The sequence below is a fragment of the Erpetoichthys calabaricus genome, chromosome 9 (genome assembly GCF_900747795.2).
Source record: "Erpetoichthys calabaricus chromosome 9, fErpCal1.3, whole genome shotgun sequence".
Lineage (NCBI taxonomy): Eukaryota > Metazoa > Chordata > Cladistia > Polypteriformes > Polypteridae > Erpetoichthys > Erpetoichthys calabaricus.
In genome coordinates this window covers 49,905,645-49,930,899 of record NC_041402.2, presented here as the reverse complement: position 1 = coordinate 49,930,899, position 25,255 = coordinate 49,905,645, and the positions used below count along the sequence as shown (strand labels likewise).

Here is a 25,255-nt window from a genome sequence, read left to right as displayed (position 1 = left end):
TATATTTCAAATATAACAAATCGGAGAATTAGTTTTCGTGCAACAAATTCTATACCAGTTTTCTAGATTAGTTATACTCTAAAACAAACATTCATATCGGCTAGTACAATAGATGAACAAAATTATAGCACATTAATATATGATAGCAATTAAGTTTAAATGAGGTGTCTGCTATAGCATATTACATTTAGTTTGTAATTTTCATTTGCCTATAAAATTGATGAAAAGATGTACAGATTAGATTGATTTGTGGCTGTAAATCTGCCTGCATTGAGTGAGTGTGAAAGCTTGAGTGAATGTGTTTTTGAAGGAATAAAATCCCATCCAGCATTGACCTTTGCATTGTTTCCACTGTTGATGGGATTAGCTGGGTTAAGTAATTAATTATTGAATAAATATAAACTGTTAAAAACAATATTTTATAAAAAAAGTTTTTAATTATAAGTATAGAAGTGAGCAGTTGCTGTACTATATTCTAAAGTATATGTCTTCCAATACTAATTGGGTGATTTTCTTTTCACTTTCTTTCTCTCTAATAAGAAGTGAGCTCAAACCACACCAACCCTGTCAATGAGTACACAGACTTCAGAGAAGGTGGCAACGAGGCTAGCCTGCTGGTATCGCCCTTGGTGGTGGCAGGTATCGTCATCGGCCTGGTACTCTTCCTGTCTTGTGTTACCATTATTGTGGGCAGTTTGAGGAAGGATGGCCGCCTTCGCAATCCACATCTGCGTACCGAAGCCAGCTATGGTGAGTCCATTACAATAGTGTATCTATCATGGAAAGTCTTTTGAATGGCAGGTATTAAAATCAACCAACTGCCTATTCACAGACAATATGATGTAAGATCAGGTCAGGTCATGTTGGGGAGCATGCACTGGTACAGCGTGTTGCCGCATCCACTATAGGATGAAACAGCTCGGGAACTCGGTTGGCAAACCCCAGGTAGTCACACGGTCCAGTCTCACCCTCCGAAAATGACCGTCTATCAGCCACAGCAAGATGTCACATCTGTGTCCATTTGGCCTGGACCAGTTCCTCAGGTCCTCAACAATGAGGATCCTGTGAGCTGGATCACCCTTAGGGAATCATGCTACATGGCCATAATGCCGTCACTGATGCTCTCTCACAATGCAGGTAATGTGCGTCATTCGGGACTCTGCAAGCAATCGCTCATGCGACGCAAAATCAAACCAACGGTACCCAAGCATTCTCTGAAGAGACACAGTACCAAAGGAGTCTAGTTTTTGTCTCAGGTCACTGGATAGCGTCCATGTCCATTTGGACCTTTGTCCTTTTGCAGAGATATCAGAAGCATTCACACACCCCATTCTAGCGACTTCATTACCCCCCATGCTCTCCCAATCCATCTACTGACTTCGTTTGAAGAATCACCAGAGACATAAATGTCACTACCGAGGTAAGTAAACCTTTCGACAAGGTCGACATGCTCTATGCAGACAGACACACTGCTGATGGCCAAGAGGTCATTAAAGGGCTGGATCTTGGCTTTTATCTAGGACACTTGCAATCCCAGACACTCAGACTCCTTACTCAGTCTCTCGAGAGCCCCAATCAGAGCCTCTGGACCCCATAACCCTGCCCAACACCCATTCTATGTAAGCACTGAACAGAGTAGGAGCAAAAACACACCCCTGAAGAACCCTAGAATCAACTGGGGAAAAACACACAGGTTCTGCCTCCACTCTGCATAGCATTCATAGTACCGGTATACAGGCTGGCTATGATATCCAGCAACTTTGAGGGGATCCTGTGAAGTCTCAGGACGCCCCACAGGGCAGCTCAGTCAACTGAGTCAAATGCTGTACGATATAATTATTTTAAAAATGCCATAACAATTTACTATATGCCCAACTATTATTTATTCATGCATATAATTTATTGTGACTTTTTTTTTCAAAGTGGAAACTCTTCCATTTAAGATTAGCTTTTAAAGTTAGGCTTTAAGCCTTTGTATTATGAAGTCAGCACATAAGCTTTTTGTTTGAATCCCTCTTGCACAGTGACAAGACTTCATCGTGAATCGCCTGCAAGCTGTTGTTCACTAGGAGATGGTACTGTTGCAAGTAGAGGCCTAAATTCCAGTGCCAATCATGTGGGAACCACTAGACCCAACTTAATTATTTGTGGCATGATGCCTGGTTTTAGTGCTGTGAGCAGGAACAGCTGGTTAAGAAATAAAAGTGGAAGATTTTCAAGATGATTCTTTTTTCTTTCTATTTCTTTTTTTACATAAATATAATAGAGGTGGCCTAAATCATCCTATATTAGGTACACCTAGCTCTTTTAGGTACTGTGATATGTTCCAAAAGAGCCAATAACTTAGGATGAGGACACAGGCAGCATAAAATGCTCTTTTCATGCCAGAAGCTATTCCTAAATTAATGTGAAACTGCATGTTGGATGATGCAGTTAAAATGAATAGCAATACGAATATCATCAAAATACTGAAAAGGTTCTTAAAAATTGTGATCTTAGATCCATAAACAGTCAAAAAAAAAATAAAGATATATGGCAGTCATAAAGATATATCCACCCATCCATTTTCCAACCCGCTGAATCCGAACACAGGGTCACGGGGGTCTGCTGGAGCCAACCCCAGCCAACACAGGGCACAAGGCAGGAATCAATCCCGGGCAGGGTGCCAACCCACCACAGGACACACACAAACACACCCACACACCAAGCACACACTAGGGCCAATGTAGAATCACCAATCCACCTAACCAGCATGTTTTTGGACTGTGGGAGGAAACCAGAGCACCCGGAGGAAACCCACGCAGACACGGGGAGAACATGCAAACTCCACACAGGGAGGACCTGGGAAGCGAACCCAGGTCCCCAGGTCTCCCAACTGCGAGGCAGCAGCGCTACCCACTGCGCCACCGTGCCGCCCCATAAAGATATATGGTTGTGATAAAGTAATTTGCCATTTTTTATACAATACATGTTTAAAGGTTTTACTATACAATATCCAGGGACCTGATGTGAAATAACTGCATCTAGAAGGGCTTTTTGTTTCATTTATTTAAATTGTAATTGCCTGTGCAATTTCTAAATATGACTTATTATCAGTTGCATTTTAAAATAATCATTTTATTTTTATAAAAACAGACTTACTATAGTTAGCTGTAAAAAAGGCAGATAATAACAAATGCCTAAATACTACATACAAATAAAAGTTTGTTAGTCTCCTGCTCACTGTTTAGGAGTTACATTAAAACCCTATTATCAAGTTTCTGGTGCAGTCCCCAGAATCACTTCCTAGGTCAGAAACATCCCTTAAAAGTACCAAGATTGTTTATCCAGACATTCCCCTGGAACTATACATGCATTCCAGATCTTCCTTTTATAATTTATACTTCCCTGTAACAGGTGGCAGGGCCTTCCATGCACTAGATGTGGGCCATAGCCTAACAATTACTAATCTGGGACAGAATTCTGCCCATTCCACATGGTCTCCCTATTGTTTTATTGCTTATAGAGAATTGATTTCCAGGCCACTCATTATACCTAATGGCCACACAAGCCCTGCCAGCTGCTTAACAACACTTCCATTTGCCGGGACTCTCCTGTTAACAGTGTGACTTACTCTTCTAGAAAATAGTAAATAGTAAAATATACACAAGCAGCTTTCACTTTAGTTCTTTCACCTTAGAGGACCTACCCTGACTCAGCCTGTTAAGACTCCTGCCATTACCTGCTTATACATGTGGAAGCCCCTGTTGTAATATGGCTTCCAGTTGCTATGTTTTGGAGCTTCATTTGTTCTGCTAATCTTTTCCACATTCTGCTGCATCATGTCTTCTCCTGTCTGTATAGTATATTGCTATTTATATTTAAGCTACCCTTGCCCCAAAGAAAGTGAACATACTGTATTTATTTATAATATTAAATCAAGTTACGTACTGTGTTAATGGAAAGCTCTGTGTTAGGGGCTGTTGGACAGGAAAGCAGGATGTCAGGGAGGCTTCATGAACTTGTCTCCTGCTTTCTTGGCTTTAAATAACATACAGTAGGCCACATGAGTTAAGCCATACACATTGAGTACTAATAAATGAAAATAAATAATGTTTAATTGTTATCACAGTGAACCAAAATAAAAATGTAGGAAATGTACACTTACTCTGAAGGCTGCTTTAAAATATATATAACTGGATTAAACTATAAACAGTTTCTTTGTAGACAGCTTCCCAAATTTCTTTATGCATGTTCAGTTCATAAGATTAACAGCCTAGTTATTTATTTTTCTTTGAAATGTCATTCATCTAAATATTTAAAAGGTCTTCTGATTATCCAGTAGTTCTACCTAGCAAGCTTGTTGGTGGCTGATGTCTGGTTCACACTGATCAGAATGTATACATTTTGTAGCCATTAAACAAAAGGGAAAATACAAATAATAAGCAGGTAATCAAAGGGCAAAAACCTCTATATTCAAAAACAGAGCAGCTGAGTGAACAAGAACCCAGAATGAAGGTTTATTTCCATGGCACCCCTCCATTGTATGACAGTTTTAAAACTGGTTTTAACAGAAAATATAGTCAAATGCTCCACACAAAATGAGCCCAGGACCCATTTTTTACAAGAATCAGTGGTTAACAATCACATGTCTGCATTACATTCAATCATTGCTGTTTTTATGGTTAAATTTAGTATTTTTCTTGTAAGTTTGGCGTTTAGTTTACAAAAACAATGCATCAGTTTACATTATCCTATATATATTGTTACTGCAGATGAAGAACATTGAAAAAAGTGCAATATATACTGTATACAAGCACGAATCAGTGTAGTGTTCTCCACAGCACCATCTTTTGGTATATGATAAAGATGCATGGTAAATGTGGAGTGATTTAAGACAGACCAATTGACAGAGTTTTCTTTTAGGAAGTTTACAATCGAAAAATCACACATAGCCTAAGTTGGTAACACCAAAAAAGTCATCTAAGTTACAGGAAGGCTGCTAAACTAGAAGTCATCAACTAAATCTTATTCATAGCCAGAAGATTTTAATAAAAAAAGTTAAAAGTATAGATTTCTTGAGAATCTGTCTTATCAAAAACTAATAAAACACAAAGGGAGCATAATGTGTGTAATCCAGACAGAGTTTCTGGTACTGTTGTAAGTATAGAAGGAGAAACAAGAAAACTGACCAAGATGATTTTTATGGCTATAATAACCATGTCACTGGGTTTAGCTCATTTCTGTGTCTGAACAACATAGGAAAAGAAAGAAAAAAAGGACACACAATTAAATGAAATAGGGTGCTATACTTAGGGGCATTTACACACAATTATTTAAATTCAATACCAAAAATGTTTTTTAGCCGAGTTTGATATTTTCTCACCTTATAATTAAAAGGTTACTCATATGTCTACATATTTTTTATGTAACTATGCAATATTATAGAGTATCTACTTTTCTTCCACTTTACATTTGTGATTAAATTGGAAAACTTGTTTAATATGAGAGTTTTTGTGTGTTTGTCTTTATGTTGGTGTAGTGTAGTGAAATGATCTGAGGAGACATACAAATAAGGATTTCATTGTACTCCATACACGACAATAAACCTGAACTGCACCACCTACACTTCTCAAAGGCCAGATATGGGTCAGGGAGAGTTAAAAAGGCCTGCATCATTTTTATATAAAGTTTGTATAAGGAAAAGATTCAAAGTCATAAGATTTTACCTTTGAGATGGAATTCATTCTGTTACAAACTACATCTAAAGCATGCAAAATAAACAAGTAGTAGAAATGAGAAATAGACAACTGTTAATAATTGATAGAGAAAGATACGCTTAAAATGTGCCTTGTTTTGTCAAGGTTTTATTTATGTTATGCACCTCTCTGATTCTGAAGGTTTTTATTTGTTTGTCTAATATTCAAGTTAACGGATCCTAGGGAATTTAGTAAACATACAGTACACTTGTGTTGACTTTTTCAAGTAGTATAGGGAACACATATTATTAAGGGTGCTAAATTTCAACTTGGAGTTTGTGATGGATTTTAAAGGCTTTGACCTCCCTGAACACAGTTTTACATGTGAATGCATGTCCCCGTGTTTCAGTCTGCTTTTGGTGTACATAATTTATGAGCAGAACTACACAGCAGATGATTTGCAATCATGAAATCTGAGAATTCTATTGATTTTTGACTTCTGTTTTACTGATTTCAAATTCAATTAAATTATTTTTTTTGTTTTTGGTGACAGAGACCCTAAGTGTTTCACTGTATTTCACTCAGTTTGTTTTTCACTTATTTATGTTCTTCTTTCATTTTGTCATGTGACAATTAGCAGTGAAGAATGGTTTTGCTGCCTTTGCCCCATAACTCCAGTTTTCAAAAAAATTTGTCAAATGAAGAGTGATTGGGAATAAAAATCTTTTATGATTATGTCTTTTTTGAAATTCAAGAGCCCCCTCTTGGTGATCTATAGCACTTAATAACTGTTTGTATCATGGCTACTTGTAGCTACAATGCCATAGTGATTAGTTAATTTATTCTAAACTGCTGTTGTGAAAATGGCTACTTTACTGTACAGCGCTCCATCCAATTGCATTCTCTAATTAATATATTTGAATTTTCAACAGCTCCAGATGGCTTTTCCTATGGAGGCTCCATTAGGGATCTGAGGTCAAGTTGCATTGATGAATTTCCACCAGCATTTGACTTTGACTCATATATGGAGACACTGTCTCAAGTCAATGTAATCTACCCCGACTCTCCACCACAGTGAGTAAATTGTAGATTTCCGTAGTGCTTAAAATGTTACTAGGAAACAACAGTGAATATTATTTATTAGGTAAATGCTATTTTATTTCAGATAAATGCTTTTGTCTTATTACTTTAAACAATTTTACTCAAAGTGACAATTCTCCAAGTAATGTTGTTTTGCAATAAATGCTGCACTACACTGTGACCCTTTAAATAAGGGGCGTGAAAGACAGGACCCCACTAAGCCCCAAACTCCAGACACAACTACACCAAAGCAGTCCTGGGTGCAAAATAAATGTTTTCTTATTCCACAAATACCTTTTTACAGTCCACACAACAATCTCTAATTAACAATACTCCTTTTCATCCTCCAGCTGAGCTTTGCCTTAAGCCTTAAGGAGACTGGGCAGCTTTCTTTTATGCTGGATCCGGATGTACTTCCGGTGCCAGGGCATACCCTGTTGGAAGTACTTCCAGGTCTCCCTACCCTCTGACAACACTCAAGGACCCCGACAGGGTTGTCCCTCAGGACTATGAATCCCATGGATCCTTGTGGGATTCCATAATGGGTCCACTCCAGTGTAGCACTACCATCTGTTGTACTGGGGGAGTAAACCATTGTTGATAAACAACCTCCACCAGTCCATCCATTATTCTTTCCCCTTGACTAATTTAGCAATCCAGACTCATCCCAGCCGGGTTATGCCTCTTCTCATACTGTCCTTCCATTATTGTTCCCAGACGGGCAAGTGCTTATGATAGCACTTACAGGGATCACAGTTTGCACTAAGATACAATGCTGTCAAATGTACTACTTTTGAAGACAACAAGTGCTCTGTTGAAAAACTGAATCAGTCAAATGTTAATGTCGAGAGGGGCAAAACTTGCAAAGATACATAAGTTTTTTGACTGGTGATCTGGGAATTTATAGAAATGCTTTAATTAATTATGACATTTAAAAATATATATATCAGAATAACTCCATTCACCAGGAAAAAATAATCTAGTATTAGGAAGGCTATTACATGGTTTAGTGGATACACATCAATTTAGTTAATTCATGCATACATTTTCAATATCTAAAATACATTTAATTCACATATAATGTGGGTTAATATAAGGCAAACAGCTAAACAGCAAAATCTGTTTTTATTTGTTTCAAGTGTAGTTTACAGGTACAGTTGGAACATTTATGCATTATCATAAACAAAAAAAAGAAGATAGTCTGGAAGATATTTAAAAGTGCAGTTAATGTCAAAATAAAAAAATAAATATTGCTGGGAACATTTCAATTTAATATTAGTCACTGTCAATGTGGATTATTTTTAATTGAACTAAACTATTCAAGCATCCATTTCCATACCATTGTCCTGTTCAGGGTCACAGGGAGCCCAAGCCAAACTAGTAGTAACGGTGTGTTTCTGAGTGTACTGGCACACACACATACATAATACATTCATCAGAACACTTTAGTGTTGACCCATTAGCTTGTTTCTACATTGTGGGTAAAATTTAGACCGAATTTCTTGAAAATTGAAGTGGAATTTTTATGGTGAGATGGAAAGTTGGCGATTGTTCTGCACTAAATTAGTTCACAATTATCAAATAATCCAGAATCATCACTGAATTAGTTCATGGAATAGTATTCCTATTCTGACAGCACTGGGGGCAAGGCAGTAAACAGTCCTGGAGAGGGCACCAGTCCACCACAAACTGAACACACTGTGATGCTATGTTTTTGAATGCACAAATGTAAATGGTATGATAATAGAGAAGGAAGTAGATGAGCATTTTATTAAACCAGAAGATTATTGGGTATAATAAATAAAAGGCTATTAAAACTTAAAATAAATGTTCACCTTTACCAGGTTTCATACAGTAATTTGGTTGTGTGGCCTCTTCTCTATGTCTGCAAAGTTTCAGATCAGCTGAATAAATTGTTCCTAAGGAAATGCTGTTAAGGTGGTTTTTACATTATCCTTCACAGGCTTACCACATTTCAGACCTTTGTATGCTGTACTAAAAACTGAAACCATGTGACATATGACCTTGAACTTTACCAAATTATTGCATGGCCTATATTTGCCTACAATCACACCATATCTCTTCACATGCGTTTATGAATTTAGCCCCTCAAAAAAGAGAAAATAAAGAAATAAAACAAATGCTGTAGTTGCCCATCATATTATGCTTGGCAACATAATCAAAAAAAAAAAACCCAACATTAGAATGTGGCAAGCAGCTTTGTGTACTGACACACAGATCATGAGATAAGAGGAGGAGAAGGTTAGGAGCATGCACTGATACAGTGTGTTGCCACACACACCACATGACAAACAGCCTCAGAATCCAGGTTTAGGACCCAAGTGCAGCCATGCAGCGGGACAATGTGAGGTTTTTTTATGGTGGCTGGAGTGCCAATTCTGCCACCAAACCCCATGTTTTCCCTGCAGATTAGAGGGCCTACCTTCAGGACTGGGTGCAGATTAATGTCATACACAGGATGGAGCAAATGCAAGTTAAGGGCCTTGCTCAAGGGACAGAGTAGGGTCACTAGTAATTGATTAATATAGTATTTTTGTACATCTCACTTAATAATAAAATGCTTACTTCTCACTAAGGTTTCTGGTGGTTCCGTTTTAGTGTGGGCTACATTAAGGCCCACTGATTCCCCTGGGCTAGGTAAACTTGAATAAACATAAAGCAATTCTGAGCGATTATATTCATCCTGACAGTAATGCCCCCAGCAAAACACTAAGTAACTACATTTATAATGGAGTTACAGAGTGGCATCTTCACAGCACAGTAACAGACATTTGTGAAATCTACTTCAAAGCACACCAAGGCTGCTCTGCCTCTGTATGGTGGCCTACTGCCCTATTTAAGCACAGTTTATAGAGTTTTTTTTTATTGACCCCAACTTCCATGTCTTTATGGTGATTAAGAATTTAACATTGGTTAGTCAGCTGCAGCAAATGACTTCTCACCAGGACAATGGTTGGTGCACATCATGCCTTTGGTAAGTCATTCTGCTTTATTTTGCCAAGGAATCAATAGGTAAAGATAAATGGCTTTTTTTAACCTGGGTAAAATATTAATTATAATAATAATAATACAGGGTGGCATGGTGGAGCAGTGGGTAGTGCTGCTGCCTTGCAGTTAGGAGACGCGGGTACACTTGTGTGGAGTTTGCATGTTCTCCCCATGTCTGTGTGGGTTTTCTCCGGGTACTCCAGTTTCCTCCCACAGTCCAAAGACATGCAGGTTAGGTGCATTGGCGATTCTAAATTGACCCTAGTGTGTGTGTGTGTGTGTGTGTGTGTGTGCGTGTGCATGCGTGTGTGTGTATGTGTTTGTGTGCATGCCCTGTGGTGGGCTGGTGCCCTGCCCGGGGTTTGTTTTCTGCCTTGTGCCCTGTGTTGGCTGGGATTGGCTCCAGCAGACCGCCGTGACCCTGTACTTAGGATATAGCGGGTTGGATAATGGATGGATGGATTTTAATACATGGATGGATGGATTTTAATACATAAAATGTATTAATGCATGGGATTGCTGAACAGATGCAGAGTTTGCATATTCTCTCCAAGTCTGTGTTTTTTTTTCCAAAGGTTACTCCCAATATTCCTTCCACATTCTAAAAATATTTGAGGTTGTTTAATTTTAGGCTCAAATTAGCCCAGTATGAGTTAGTGTGGCTTGCAGTGGACTGCCACCCACTCTTGAGTTCAATTCTACCTTGCCTTTGATGCTGTCCTACTCCCTTCAAAACTAAAATAGAACTGTATGAACTTAGTAAAGGGATATTTGCTTTCTCACATTTCAGTTACAAAATTAATCAAGTTTATTATTAGGGCTTTTTAATTTTTCACACCTCTAAAAATAAAAAGGTACATATTTCACTAGCTGTAAAAAGGACAATTGTGCAGTGTAAAAATAAATGTTATGCAGAGGGTTACATCTGAGTGCTTTTTACAAGATGTCTTTTGTCACCTTTTCTCCAGAAACACACAAAGAAGATCAATGTGCTAAGATTCCTGTTTATGATCACATATTTACAAGAAGACTGTAATTTATAATGCTGAAAATCATAGATGCTTCTGTAAGATACAGGTGCCATGTAAAGCTACAAAAAGATTACTCCACCGCTACACATCTGACCTTAATCAAGACATAGCACCTTAGATAATCATCACTAAATTGCACTGCCATGCCTCAAAAGGAGGTCAAGGAGGATGTTAAATGCAGGCTGCAAAGAGAAAAGCAGGTTTATTCAGCTGTTAAAGTGTGGATAAGAAAAAAAGATTCTGAACCAGCGCTTAACAGTTGAAATGCTATTAAAAGACAAAAAGGTTCTGTCTGGCCAAGCTTATCCATGTTTTTTTCATACAATTTACAAAGTTGAAAGCTCAGCTTAACCTTGTCTTTTTGATCCAAATTGATGCTGAGGAATCTGGTTCAGTCCCTCTCGCTATATCAAGAGAGAAATGGAAACGATTTTCAAAACACAAACATCTTTTCAAGTCAGTGCTTTCAATTAGCCTATCCATACGCTGTTCAGTTTCTCTGATATCTTTTTCTTATGAGTGTTGGAAGAGGTGCACAGTTCTCTGGCAGACCACTAATTAGATAACTGTAGCAATGCTTTTGTTCTGGAGGGCATAGACTAAAAGGAATTATTTGATTAGAAGTGTTTATCTTTAGACTCATGCATGCCATTTTTTAGCACGCAATTAATACTGATTAATGCCTTCAATTTGCCAATGCCATCTTAAGGAGCAGCTGCATTTGTGCAAGGGCATCATTGGATTAAAAGCGATTTACTAAAATCACTCAACCCATTGCTTTTCCAAAAATGCGATGTTAAAATTAACTGCCTTATCATTTCTAGGTGATTTTCACAGATATTACATGGACCAATAATATTATGAAAGGAAAACCAGAGTGTAGTTTTACTATACAAAAAAGGACAGTTTGTATTATCTACTGTATAATATAAAAATGAAATACATCATTCCTAGATAAATCATCATTTGTTTGTTTGTTTTGCTTTTTCATGTTTTTAGTATTGCCTTTGTATTAGGCAATAAACAATCTTTCATTATGCAAAAACTATTTTGGATGCAAGTCAGAAAGATCAGTTATCCACTGTTCAATGATAAATAGGGAATTATAAAAAAATATTCAGTAACAAGGTATACATGACACTATTTAGTATGTAATTTATCTTAACTTTACTCGACATCCGTATGTCAGGTGTTGGTCAGGGTAGCAACACACAGAGTTGGACAGATGAGACCATCCTGATGGCAACAGCAATTTGCAAATATGCAAGCACCTGCACCAGGCCAAGGCTGTAACCTTAGAATTTAAATTGATTTACATAAATTTTAAGTTGAGCAGAAAATGTCAGATTAACAAAAGATACGTAAATGTCTTGTATCTGCTTATATTTTTGTCTCATCACTATTGATCCAGCCCAACAGTGAAAAACAAAATTTTCATGGATACTGTAGGATGAGTTCAAAATGTTTTCTGATTTTCACAGAGATTACATGGACAATAGTATTATAAAAAAAAAAAGAGTAGTTTTACTATACAAAAAAGCACAGTTTATACTCTCTAAAATATAAAGATGAAATACATCATTTGTAGATAAATTATCTTTTGTTTGTTTTTGTTTAGTTTTTTTTTTTGCGTTTTTTTGGGTTTTTTTTAGTATTGAAGACTTTGTATTAGGCAATAAACAATCTATCACTACGCAAAAACTAACATATGCAAGTTACTTCATTTATACCAAAGTGTGCTCTGTAATTGAATACTTTCTTACAATTGCCTATTTATTCTCCAGTATATTCGTACAGACCTTTGTGTGAAGCTAGCATGCAGCTGCCATAGTAGAGGTTGCAGTGTTAAATGCTTATTGCATGACTTACTTAACAGCAAGCCTGAAATAAGTTGGTGGTACAAATGAACAACAACATTTATTTATATAGAACATTTTCATGCAAATGTTGTAGCTCAAAGTGCTTTACAAGATGAAGAAAGAAAAGTTTATAAAAAATAAAAATAGGATTAGGCAATACTAAAAAACAAAGAATAAGGTATGATCTGATGGCCAGGAATACAGAAAAAACAAAAACAAAAAACTCAAGAGGGCTAAAGAAAAAAAAAAAAAAGATCACCACTACAGAAAACAGGAAAAAGAATAGCAGAGAAAGTAGGGCTTAGTACGGATTGCGGGGCCATGATAAATTCAATGCATATACAGTTTATCAGGGTTTCACTAAAATATGGCTATGTGTGATATAGTGGGTCCATGCCTCTAAATGGATGGCCAGTTTTTAAATAAATAATCACAGCACTCTTGGCTTAAGGAGGGGGCATGGTAAAATGGCAGGAGTGGTTCCTGGGCGTGATGCGACGCAGGCATTTCCGCACTTAGGTGCGTGGTCGTCTGTGGCCGTAATTGATGCAGGGACCTTCTAATCGCCACACCTGTGCCATGTCCCCATTATAAGAAGGAGAATTGCGAGTGCGGAGGGAAAAAAAAAGAGAAGGGAAAAGAAAGTGAAGGAACAAGAGAGAGAACAGAGGTTAGAGAAAAGCACTTGCACAGTTTACACCTTCGCCTTGCTCCATGTGTGATTTGTCCTCATTTGCACAGCTCATCCGGTTACATTACCGACAGTGTTGGGTTCAAGAGGTTCCCAAAATTGGAAGAGGAAGCATGGAGCAGGACCCGCACCATCACACTATGAGAAAGCCATGTTAAAGTAATGGATTTCAAGCAGTTTTTTAAAGTGCTCCACCGTATTAGCCTGGTGAACTTCTGTTTGGAAAGCCATTCCAGATTTTAGGTGCATACTCTCATTTGAAGATCTAACATTACGATTTGGAGTGTAAGGTGAAAGGCATTTGAAATATAGGATGGAGCGAGATTATTTAAGGCTTTGTAAACCATAAGAAGTATTTTAAAGTCATTTCTAAATGGCACGGGTAACCAGTGTAGTGACATCAAAACTGGAGAGATGTGATCTAAAGCAAAATACGTGTCATCTTTTTCTTAGAATAGTTCATATGTTTAATTTATGAAAACTGCCTTATGACAAAATATGCTGATATTGAGATATATAAATAAAAGTTAATTTTATTCATTTTACAAATACATTTGGCTGTAGATTTACCAGCACTGAATAGTACAGTGGAACAGCATCGTCAGTATTGCTAGCTCAGATCTCATGTTGATTAGGACTTAAAACTTATCTACGTTGGATACTGAAATGGCATTGAGTTGAGGATGTTCATGTTGCTGCCAGGGCTCGTCTTTCCTGTCAGTTAGCATATATTAGAAAAATGAAGCAGCAGCACCAACTTCTGTGTCACCATCCTTCCATTTTCCAACCCGCTGAATCCGAACACAGGGTCACGGGGCAGCCAATCCCAGCCAACACAGGGCACAAAGCAGGAACCAATCCTGGGCAGGGCACCAACCCACCACAGGACACACACACACACCAGGCACACACTAGGGCCAATTTAGAATCGCTAATCCACCTAACCTGCATGTCTTTGGACTGTGGGAGGAAACTGGAGCACCCGGAGGAAACCCACGCAGACACGGGGAGAACATGCAAACTCAACGCAGGGAGGACCTGGGAAGCAAACCCAGGTCTCCTTACTGCGAGGCAGCAGTGCCACCCACTGCGCCACCATGCCCCCTGGTGAACATTTCAGCCAAAAGTGCCTCAGAGTTAAATGACAGCATACTCTGCTGTGTTATATTTGTTTTATTCATTGCATAATTATATTTAAGGAAAATGTAACAGGCTAGATTCAGCATGTTGATACAGATGTTTCTTTGTCTTTGTGTAATTCATGCAGTTCCCTGGTTACATAACTTTGAGACAAATTATTCGTCCAGGCTTTATGACAAGCTCAGTGGTTTGCTCTGAAAATTAGGTCAACTTGTCCCGAAGTTGACTTAAATGTGCAGCATTTGCTTCCACGCAATGGCCCTCCAGAAGATTTAATGGCAGTGTAATGAAGTTGACATCTGCTCCAGCATCTGTCACTTTGATTTTACACAAGGGCCACAAAATATTGACAAGTATGACCTGAAATGGGAGATAACAGCACACACTCACCCTTCATGGCTTGTTTCACAGTGTCACAATATTATTTGCATTCTTGTGACAGTTTCATTATGATGTCTGAACATATTCCACAGCTTTAAGTGGAGTTTCTAAGGAGGCTGAAATTACTTTCCATAACACACCAGCCACATATCTAAAACTGATAAATTATGAAAAATATTTTTCTGCATTTCAAGTTTTGCAGACTAGTTAGTAACTGGGAAAGGCTTTTTTGATTGGTGCTTTTGCTACCAGCAATGTAATTTTCTAAAGCAGAGCAGAGCGTATATAAGATTGTTTAACTGTGATGGCTTGCCAGATGTAAAAGATCAAGTATGAATACTCTGAAGCCATTTATGCAAGAAGAACACAGAGCTTTTATATTCATTTATCTCTTTGGATTTACTGTGAAATGGAAAGTTTAAAGTTGAGAGCTCTGTTGCCATGAATAAATAATCCTTTCACTGAAGATCACATGTATCATACATTATACTTCATATTAGACACTTTAACTAAGCGGCAGAGTAAATATTCAGAGATTCAAATACTGGAAATTCTAAAAATGATTTCAGTAGCCCTCCACCCTAAGTCTGGATGACAAATATGAAATATAATGCTGACCCATCTGTCTAAACCTCATTGCTGTGCTATCATTGAGAGAGATAGAGAGTGGCCAACAATTGGCCCGAGAAGACTGCATAAGAATGTTTTTATGTATCTCCTACCTACAGCAATCATGTTTTTTTGTTTTCTTTTGTATCCAGTGCCAGTAATCGTCTGGCTGTTAGCATTGAAATACTGTCGTTCTGGATTAGTTGTCTTTAGAACAATGAATTGCTTGGGCCCGTTAAGAAAACTGTGAGAATACTCCTAAGTATGGAGATCATTTCTAAAGTCTTCAGTAGCCAAAGAGAATAGTGCTGCTGCCTCACAACTTCAAAGAACTGGGTTCAAATACTGGCCTGATCAATGGCTACTTGGATTCTGCACATTCTCCTTTTGTTAGCGTTTTTTACCTGGGTATTTTTTTTTTTTTTCTAACAAATCCAAACGTGTATTTTGGGTTAATTAGCATTTCTAATTTGACACAGTAAGAATGATTGTTGATGTGTACATGATCTGGTAACCCTAAGTTTGGGTAACATCCACATTATTGATGGATAATCGAAAACCAACATTGAGAAAAGATGTGTAAGTTTATAGTATATTAAGTTAAAAGAGAACACTTTGCTAAATAAAAGTTTTGTCGTATAGGATCCTATTGTGACCCTATTTTCCCCTTTATATTCTTTATTGTGTAGACTTAACCAAATTGCCTTAAATCCCATACAGTTACCATTCTCTGGTCAGATACACTACTTCAGTTAAGCACTTCCTCCCTTCTTCCTTTCTTTATCTGTAACCTTATGCAATTAGACAAAATGAAAGAACAGGCAGGAGAAAGAACTACACTTTTAACTACCGTATATACTCACAGATATTCCGCAGATAAGTCAGGACTTGATTTTACCGTATAATTTCTGGTACTTTATAATGTCGGTCGTATAAGTCGAATGCAGGAAACTCACTCTATTGGTACAAGGGATTATGATATGCTAATGCCCACATGAGAGAGTAACCACGGAGCACACAGCCTTTTTTTCTATGTGGGTGCGGCAATGTCCTGTATCAGCGTGTGCTCCTAACCCGTCTCTCTGTCTCTCTCTCCCTCTATTGTGCCTACGTGACCACACGGTAATACCCAAATTATTCCGAAGCAACGTTTGCACTGATTTGTGTTTTTTGTATCTCACACCCTCATACACCTTCATTGTAAGAGCAGCCCTTATCTACAATGGAGCGTTTTATTGGAAGAAAATATGAAGCTCGTTTTAAATTAAACATCGTTGAAGTAGCAAAAGAAATTGGTAACTGCGCTGCTGCAACAAAATTCGATGCATCTGAGAAACTGATGCGAGATTGGAACAGGCAAGAAGATGTAAAAAAAAAAAGATAGATTTTTTTCGGGTTTCAAGACCCGACTTAGTATATACGGTATGTATTATAGCTAATACATTTTATTATAACTAGTGCCGTACAAGCAAATGGCATGTGGCTTTGTAAACCATGACCTTATAACTTGATAATACTAGATTTGTGGTTTCAGGTTGTAGTGGGGCTACATAGTAATAGTATATTTTATGTGTGTTCAGTGTGCGTGTTGTTTTCTTCGTCCCGTTTACTGTTCATTACGTGTGCGTCAGTGATTGTTGTCCATGTAAGTGCAGAGGGGAAAGATGATGGAGAGAGACCGCAGCCCCAGGACAGAAATCACCTGTTTACACACCACTTACATTCGGGACATTTTACATTTAAAAAAAAAGAGCGAGAGGCGAGAGAGGAGAGGTGGAGAGAGAGAGGAAAAGAAAAGAAGACAATTTATCCATCCATCTACAAACTCGTTACTGCTATTGTTTGCCTTATTCCACTGCCTGCTTTTTCGTCTACCGATCATTCATCACGACAGCCACAGTGGCGTAGCTGGGGGGAGCAAGGGGAGACATCTGTCCCCGGGCGCAGCATCCAGGGGGTGCCGAATTGATGTTCCCCATTGCATTTTGGCAAACAGGAGGGTGCGCGAAATCTTCAGTTGTCCACGGGTGCTGAAAACCCTAGCTACGCCTCTGGACAGCCAGAGCTGAGAAACCCTGAGGTTGAAGTCATTCCAACCATTGCCAGGACATTAACAATGAGGTTGTTTTGTTGTCGGGAGGAAGCACAATAACACCACAACCAGTATCTATACTGCTGGACTTTATTTTGGGACACATTTTTTCACCACATTTTCAACTGCCGTGTTTTTCAGATCTACAGTATGTTTGTATTTGTGTTGTGTGCTTTTGTTAATTGTTTGGGGGCGAGGGAGGGTTTATTGTAAATATTTGTGTTAATATATATATTAATTAGTCACTGGTGTTTTGGGGATAAGTGGTCATTTGCGCACTCTTATACATATTTATTTATTATTGAATGTTTTTCTGTCTTTCATTTTACAATATATCGGTGTTTAATTTGACATATCCGTTTACTGTCTCTGGTTATTTCGTCATGTTGAGAAAATAAGACATCTTGTAAGGAGTACGGCTTGTTATTAGAGCAAGAAACTTCAGGTATTCCAAGTTATAGTCTTGGTAGTGTTGTGGCCGGTCTGGGTAAGGGGTCGGCCATTACAAGGTGACGCAATGCAGTGGAACCTCGGTTTGTGAGCATAATTCGTTCCGGAAACATGCTCGTAGTCCAAAGCACTCGTATATCAAAGTGAATTTCCCCATAAGAAATAATGGAAACTCAGATGATTTGTTCCACAACCCAAAACTATTCATATAAAAATGATTAATACAAAATATAAAGTATAAATACATAAAACAAATTAACTTGCACTTTACCTTTGAAAAGAATCATGGCTGGTGTGAGTGAGTTTCTAAACTCTTGTGGGATTCCACCCAACGGGATGACACGTGGAAGAGCGTCCCAAAGCAATCGCAGTCTCCCAGCGCTGTAGCAGTTCGCCGTAAAAGCGAATCCGAAAAGATCGTGGACATGCTATAAGCGCCTGCCATCGATGGGTGATACAAGGAACAAGGAACATTATAAATGTGCAGGGCCCTGCCTGACTGCTGTGTCTGTGTATAAATAACCGCGCTGTTGCTGTTTCAAGCTGAATAAAGCTGGTGTTGCTAAAGTACTGAGACTCAGCTTCGTGTTTTAGGGTGCAAGACAGGGACTCGCATGTCACATACACACACACACACGAGCACGTGCATGCACACACACACACACACACGAGTGCGTGCATGCACACACACACACACGAGCGAGCGCGCGCGTGCACACACACACGAGCGAGCGCGCGCGTGCACACACACATGCACACACGCGCGCGCACACACAGTCACAATGCTAATGCTGTAGTAAACAGTATACGCTCGTACGGATGTTGACTATATGAGTGAGGCACACCAACTCAGACGGAGAATAGGAGACGATTGCCCACAATCCCGCAGCGAAAGAGAGAGAGAAGAACCATCAGCTCAGTTGTGATCACATGACGCTCAGCAGACAAAGAGTATACATACTACTCGTACTGCAAGACCTCGCTCGTTTATCAAGTCAAAATTTATTAAAAATTTTTGCTTGTCTTGCAAAACACTCGTAAACCAAGGTTCCACTGTACTTTATAGTTTCATTCAATTCATCCTGATCAGCTCATCATCTGCACAGGCCCAGGCAGCCTGCTTTCTTCAGGTTACATATGTTCTTCTTTCATGACTATGCAACATGACACAGACAGCATATCTTTATAATCCTCTTTCTTTATTTTTCCTGTGTAGCTCCTGAATAATAAACACCTTCCTGTGCCATTCACCAATGGAATAGCTCAGGCACAGCCCCCCACCTTGTAATTTTGATTTTTATCAGCATCCTTCAAACAAACCTCCATGAAAAGAAATGCAAGTCATTAAGTAATAAAACTAGCCCCCTCTGTCACAGGTGACCAGCAATCCAGTCATAAAAAACAGAATTCCTAAAATTTTGGAGGCAGAGAAAAAATTGGTTTGTCCATTTTCCTTCCTCTTTAAAAATTATAAGAAAATGCTAATTCTACAAATAAAGACATACATATAATTTCATAAATATTTTATAGCATAACACTCTACCACAACATATCATCAGTCTTTTGCATTATTTCATGTGAATAAAAAAGTATAATGGCCCTAAACATAGTGGAATTTGTGCTGGAATGTGGCTGAAAAAGTAGGACAAAGTGTGGTGCTTATCATCACACATAAATTAGTTATTCTTTGGCGAGGCCACTGGGATGCTATACTTCGCTTACAGATTTTGAAATCTGCAGAATAATTATTGTACTTTGCTCAGAAGTATAGATTATCCTACGTAAAGATGCTGCAATAGTTTCCTTCATATTTATGTGTTCCTGCAGGGTACAGTGCACACTGTAACATCAGACATTGGCATTCAAAAACACCCACTTCATATTGCCATGTGAAATGCGTTAGGCCTGCAGGAATTACCTTGTCCGCTGATCTGAAGCAGAGTGTCTCATGCCTGAAAGATGGAAAATGGCAATGTAAGATACGAGAAGCTGAAGTTATCTTACAATTCATCTAGCCAAATTGTCACTTGCCATGTGGATCCAATCTGTATTACAGAGCTCATAATTAGAGAACAAACAGACTAACAGGAAAACTGTGTTTTCAATTTCTAGCCACCTTGTTTTCAAGGATAGTGCCTTCAGAAAGGGTAAGGTGTTGTTAATGAATGTAATCAAAACAAGCCTCATATAAACTTCAAAATAATGTATGTGCTTATTTTACCAAATAATGTTTGCTATCCTATTTGCCTATTTTCCACACACTTTTCATCCTTAGACCCTAGAGTTTTTTCCTTTTAAATTATACCCTTGTTAGTTTTGCTTTGTTACAGGTTTCTTATTTGCTGGTTATGGCTCCTGAAATGTAATTTCACTTAGTTTGAAACTGTCCTAATTATGTCAAATGTAAGTGAGATCTAGATGTAAGACATAAACAGGTTTCAACATCTTTTTCATAATTTGCTTGTTAGCTGACTCCATTTCCTGTCTTAATTTAATAATCAGACAAGTAATTAGTTTTGTCAGTGGTGTGTTTCCTCAGGAAATGCCAAAAACAATCAGTAGTATCTGTTTTTTCCAGCTAAAAGCTTGCTGGTGTTATTTTCTACTAGTAATTTGTGTCTCTGGGTCAGTGACATACATTAACTTAATTCTATTAACTGTTTTTTATGTTTGGACTTTAACAGTAGGTACAATTCTTTTCATTTTTGTAATACCAGATTTTAGGCAAACATAATAGTTTCACATTTACTATGTATGGCAGATATATACAGTATATGTATTATACATATTTTTGCATAAATGTGTTTCTGATACACTAGTGCCTTTCTTAGATATATTGTTGTGTCTTTACGAGGGAGATTATAGAGACCACTTTATAACGAAGCATGCATTTTGATTTTGAGTGCTCTGCCTTTGATAACACCTGGGACACCTTGATTTGTAGACAGGTGATCTACAAATTAGGGCAATTCGATTGGAAGAAAGAGTCAGTGGATTAGAGAGTAGGAAGACCATAGCAGTGACCGTGGTATAGCGGGCCCACGGCTTAGAAAGTAGTGGCCTATTTTAAATAAATAATTGAGCCCCAAGAAGTTGCAAGCTCCAATCAGTGCGTTTCACACTGCAGTTAAAGTGGGAACTGGCTGACTGCCGCGGAGGGCGCAGCTCGTCGGACTCATACCCAATTAGGCACCATAGGATAAAAGCAGCCTGCATGGGACAGAAGGGGTTCAGAAAAAAGAATGAAAGAACAGAAAGAACAGGACGAGCCAGCCAGCTAGTGTGGAAAGGGAGCACGGTTGTTGCTCCCACGAAGGATCAGTGATCTGAACATTTGTAAAAGAGTGAGTGCAAGCATAGTGGAGTCCTTGCCAGGGAGCCGAGGTACGCCAGGGGTGCGAGAAGGAAAGCAGGAGGATAACCGACCCTGAGCAGTCTGGCTGGCGCCACTTGGAGGCAGCTAAGACGGGGGTCAGGTGGTGAGGACCGTGGCCCTTGTGTCTCTGCCGGCTGAGCAAGCAATGGGAGAGCTGGGGAGATGAAGTAGGAGTTGTTGTCTTGTCAGATGGAACATCACCCTGTGTGGTCGGTTTTATTCTGGATTTTAACATTATGGGCTTTCACTATTTTAAAGGATTATTTATTCATTGAACATTTTGAGCACTGCACTATTTGGACACTGTTTTTGATAGTTTTAATAAAAGCACTATGTTCACTTTTGCGCCCACACCCTGCTTTGACTGAGTGTCCTCATTTGCCATGCTCATCCCTCAGGTATGTTATAGGCATTAGTGGGTTCAAGAGGCTACCTAAAGCAAGTGGGAGTGTGGAGCAAACCCACATCACTACAGTGACATGCATGATAAAAGGTGAGCATGTTGTCCTGTCTTGCTGACATTGCTCATGTACAGTAACTTTCAGTGTACAGTAAATATTGAACTGTATGAGCAGAGAGCAACCTTTCAACCTGAGAGTTGTTTTGAAACCAGTTTTTTATGGAACTGTCCCCTTCTGTTTTTAAGTATTGCTTTTCGACAAAGGCTATGGTTATTCTATTGTCACTGACAGCAGTGGATGTCAAAAGTCTACATGCCGTTATGAAGTGTTACTTGTTAAAGACTAAAATCAAGTCACATTTTTAATAAAACCTCACTTTTAATATGATTTTCTAATCAACAATATATCAATTAAATACAAATTGTTAATTTTTATAAAAAATACTTAAAACTGTTCTGTTCCTTGGTTACAGAAGTGTGCACACCCTTTAACTAATACTTGGAAGAAGCACCTTTTGCTTTGATTAAAGCAGTAAATTTGTATGGATAGGATTTTACTATATTATCCCATTATTTTTTGTATTGAAAAAAGTTAATTAAGACTGAGTGAAGGACTTAAGTCCCAGACAATAAATACACTTTTTGTCAGAAATATGAAATAATGGAAATATACAATTATAAGTAATGGCATTAATAATTACAATGACTGATGCCAAGGACATTGGGATGATTATGAAATATAAGGGAATGGAAGTTGCATTAAAAAAGATTTTTCTAATCAGATATGCAAGGTTTTGTATATGAGGCATTCCATTTTCAGATTAATTTTAATGAAAGGGATAGGCAGTACTAGAATATGACTTGCTATGACTTAAACTTTACCTAATACTGTACGTTGCTGGGTAGACTTTGCCTCAGTCACAATATGCAAAGGTCTGTGAAACAAGCGTAGCCACAATATCAGACGGGAAAAATGAATACAGATTAGATTTTCAGATACAAGTTGTGCATAAATAAAATACAATTAGCTTCAAGGTCTTCTTTATTACAGTATAATGATCATCAAGTCAATGCAAACCTTTTGATATATTTGTTTTGACACTGTATGTGTTCCCAATGGTGTATCCCAGGACAATGTAGTTGTAAAACAAGCTTGGACTGCATATACACAACAATTGCAGTGAATCAATACATATCAATTTACACCAACTTTAAGAAGAGTGGAAGTGTCCTAGTGGTTCCACACTTCTTTTATTTCATAATTATTAAGGCCACTGGGAACACTCTAAGCTTTAGAAACGATTTTATATCCTTGCCCTAATCTATGCCTCACTACAATTTTAATCCAGAGGTCTAAAAGGTTTTCCTTGGACTCTATGATTTGGCTTTTGGCCTGGCATGCAGTGTGAATCATATACACAGGTGTATGTCTTTCTAACTTATGTGAAATCAGCTTAGTTTGCCACAGGTCGACTCCAGTTAAATTTTAGACACCTCGCAAGGATAATTGAAGCAAACAGAATGCACCAGATAATAATTTGGAGTGCCACAGCAAAGAATCTGAGTAGGAATGAGAGATTTCAGTTTTTTTATTTTTAATAAATCTGCAAACCTTTATGAAAACATGTTTTAATTTTGTAATCATGGGTTGTTGAGTGTACAGTAGATTGATGGGTACAAATGGCAAATATATCCTTTTGAAGTTAAATCTACAATATAGTATAGTATGCAGATAGTGAAGAGGTCTGAATACTTCCTGAATTGACTGTATGTTCATATATTTTCAGTTGTACAGATACATGTTCAATTAGAAATTGTTTACTGTATATAAAAAACACAATCTTCCATCCACCAGCCCCGTGGTAACAGAAAAATACTCAAGCACTAAAGAAAGGAAACTGCAGTTAGCTTGATTTTTAAGGCTCTTAGAAATTCCCATATACAGTACATCACTCAAAGAAGCCAGAGCACAGATACTCCTCCCTTCCACACGTAGTTCAATGGGTTCTCCCAGCCATCTCCAGGTTTGTTCTGAAAACATTCAATGAATGTTAAATCACATTCATTGTGAATGAGTGACAAGACAGCAGAGTTGACAAATGCTAGGTTCCAGGATATGGTGGCTGTTTTATAAGAAAAATATATTTTTATAATTCCGCTGAAATACAAATGCACAAGACACATGTTTGCCCAAATTCTCTTATATTGGGTGAAAACATGCAGTTTATATCTTCTACTTTTGGTTTCTTGTTGTTTACTTCCAGCATTGCCTATGTCCTCGCCTTTTCCTTCCCTTGTAGTTTAATTTTAAATCATGCTTGTTGATTAATATAGTATCCGCCTTCAATTAACATACTGTTATGTTTTCTTTCATGAACAAAGTGTTCTAATACCATATATGTGAAAATGTGAGTAAAGCATATTTAGGAATCTAAACAACGCTCTAGTAGTACATCCATGTCAGTTAAGGAGTTTAAAGTACAAGTAACATTTGCATATGTCTCAGTTATGAATTAATATTTATTTCCATTCTTACTGTGGTGCAGAAATATTTGAGTAAACTGAAATTAACAGAATAAGCACATAGTGGCCTTCTTGACCAACAGATATAAGAACAAACAAATCAGTTTTTGACATTTATCCATATATTCATTTTCAAACCTTCTCAATCCAGGCAAACGCTGCAGTGCGAGGAACCTACACTGACAATACTGGATGTAGGGCAGGAAGAAGCTCTGGGGTCAACACTAGACGACTGCAGGGCAAAATCACATGCACATAAACACACACACACACACACATACACAGAGGGCCAAGTTCATTAACCCAATACATGTATGCTATCTTTGGGGTGTGAGAGTATAGTGAAGGGGCAGCAAGGCTGAAGAGAGAGGGAGAAGGAGAGCCTGATGCTGTATTATATGATATCCTCAAAGTTTCAGTAGAAGTCACAGTCACATTTCTTTATTTAGGTGTAGAAAGTTTCCTGAATAAGCCAAATATCAGCTGAATAAGGTATGACTCAAATGGCCTTGGTTTCATTGCCAGCCTCACCATGTGAGAACATGAAACAGAAAGAGACAGAACCCTTAGCGATTTCTTATCAGTAACATTGTGGAGGGGTTTATCTGGAATCGCTCAGGGGTGAGTGTACTGAAGGAGCAACAAGGTTGAAAAATGAGAGAAAGGGAGGGAAACAGAGAATTTGCTGCTATGTAGTATGACACCCTTGCAGTGACAGCAGAAGCCAGAAACTTGCTTTGTCACTTACTTGGGAAGGATTTCCCTGTAGCTCAGCTACATAAGCTGCTGCTTAAAGACTTGGAAGCATTAGGTTCACAAACAGCCCCCTTGTGGAAGAACATGAAGTGAACAGCAGCAGGGCCCAAAGTGGCTTTTTGCCAGTGACAGTAAAGTTTACAGGTATTGTAGTTCAGAGGGTGAATGTGGGTAGTGAGA

General features: G+C 38.2%; 1 protein-coding gene across 6 annotated transcripts in view; it reads left to right on the top strand.

Moving 5' to 3' along the window:
- Window positions 1–25,255, top strand: part of bean1 (brain expressed, associated with NEDD4, 1) — a 115,378-nt gene that overhangs the window by 74,658 nt on the left and 15,465 nt on the right. For 5 of the 6 annotated variants that reach the window (XR_007935881.1, XR_007935880.1, XR_007935882.1 and 2 more), the window contains 2 exons: window positions 541–750; window positions 6,611–6,752. Coding sequence is in view for 3 of the 6 variants with exons in the window: in XM_028809634.2 (XP_028665467.1) it covers window positions 541–750; window positions 6,611–6,752 (352 nt within the window). In the remaining 3 variants the exon portion in view is untranslated. The remainder of the gene's footprint in view (window positions 1–540; window positions 751–6,610; window positions 6,753–25,255) is intronic. The other variant, XM_051932157.1, reaches the window with a different exon arrangement.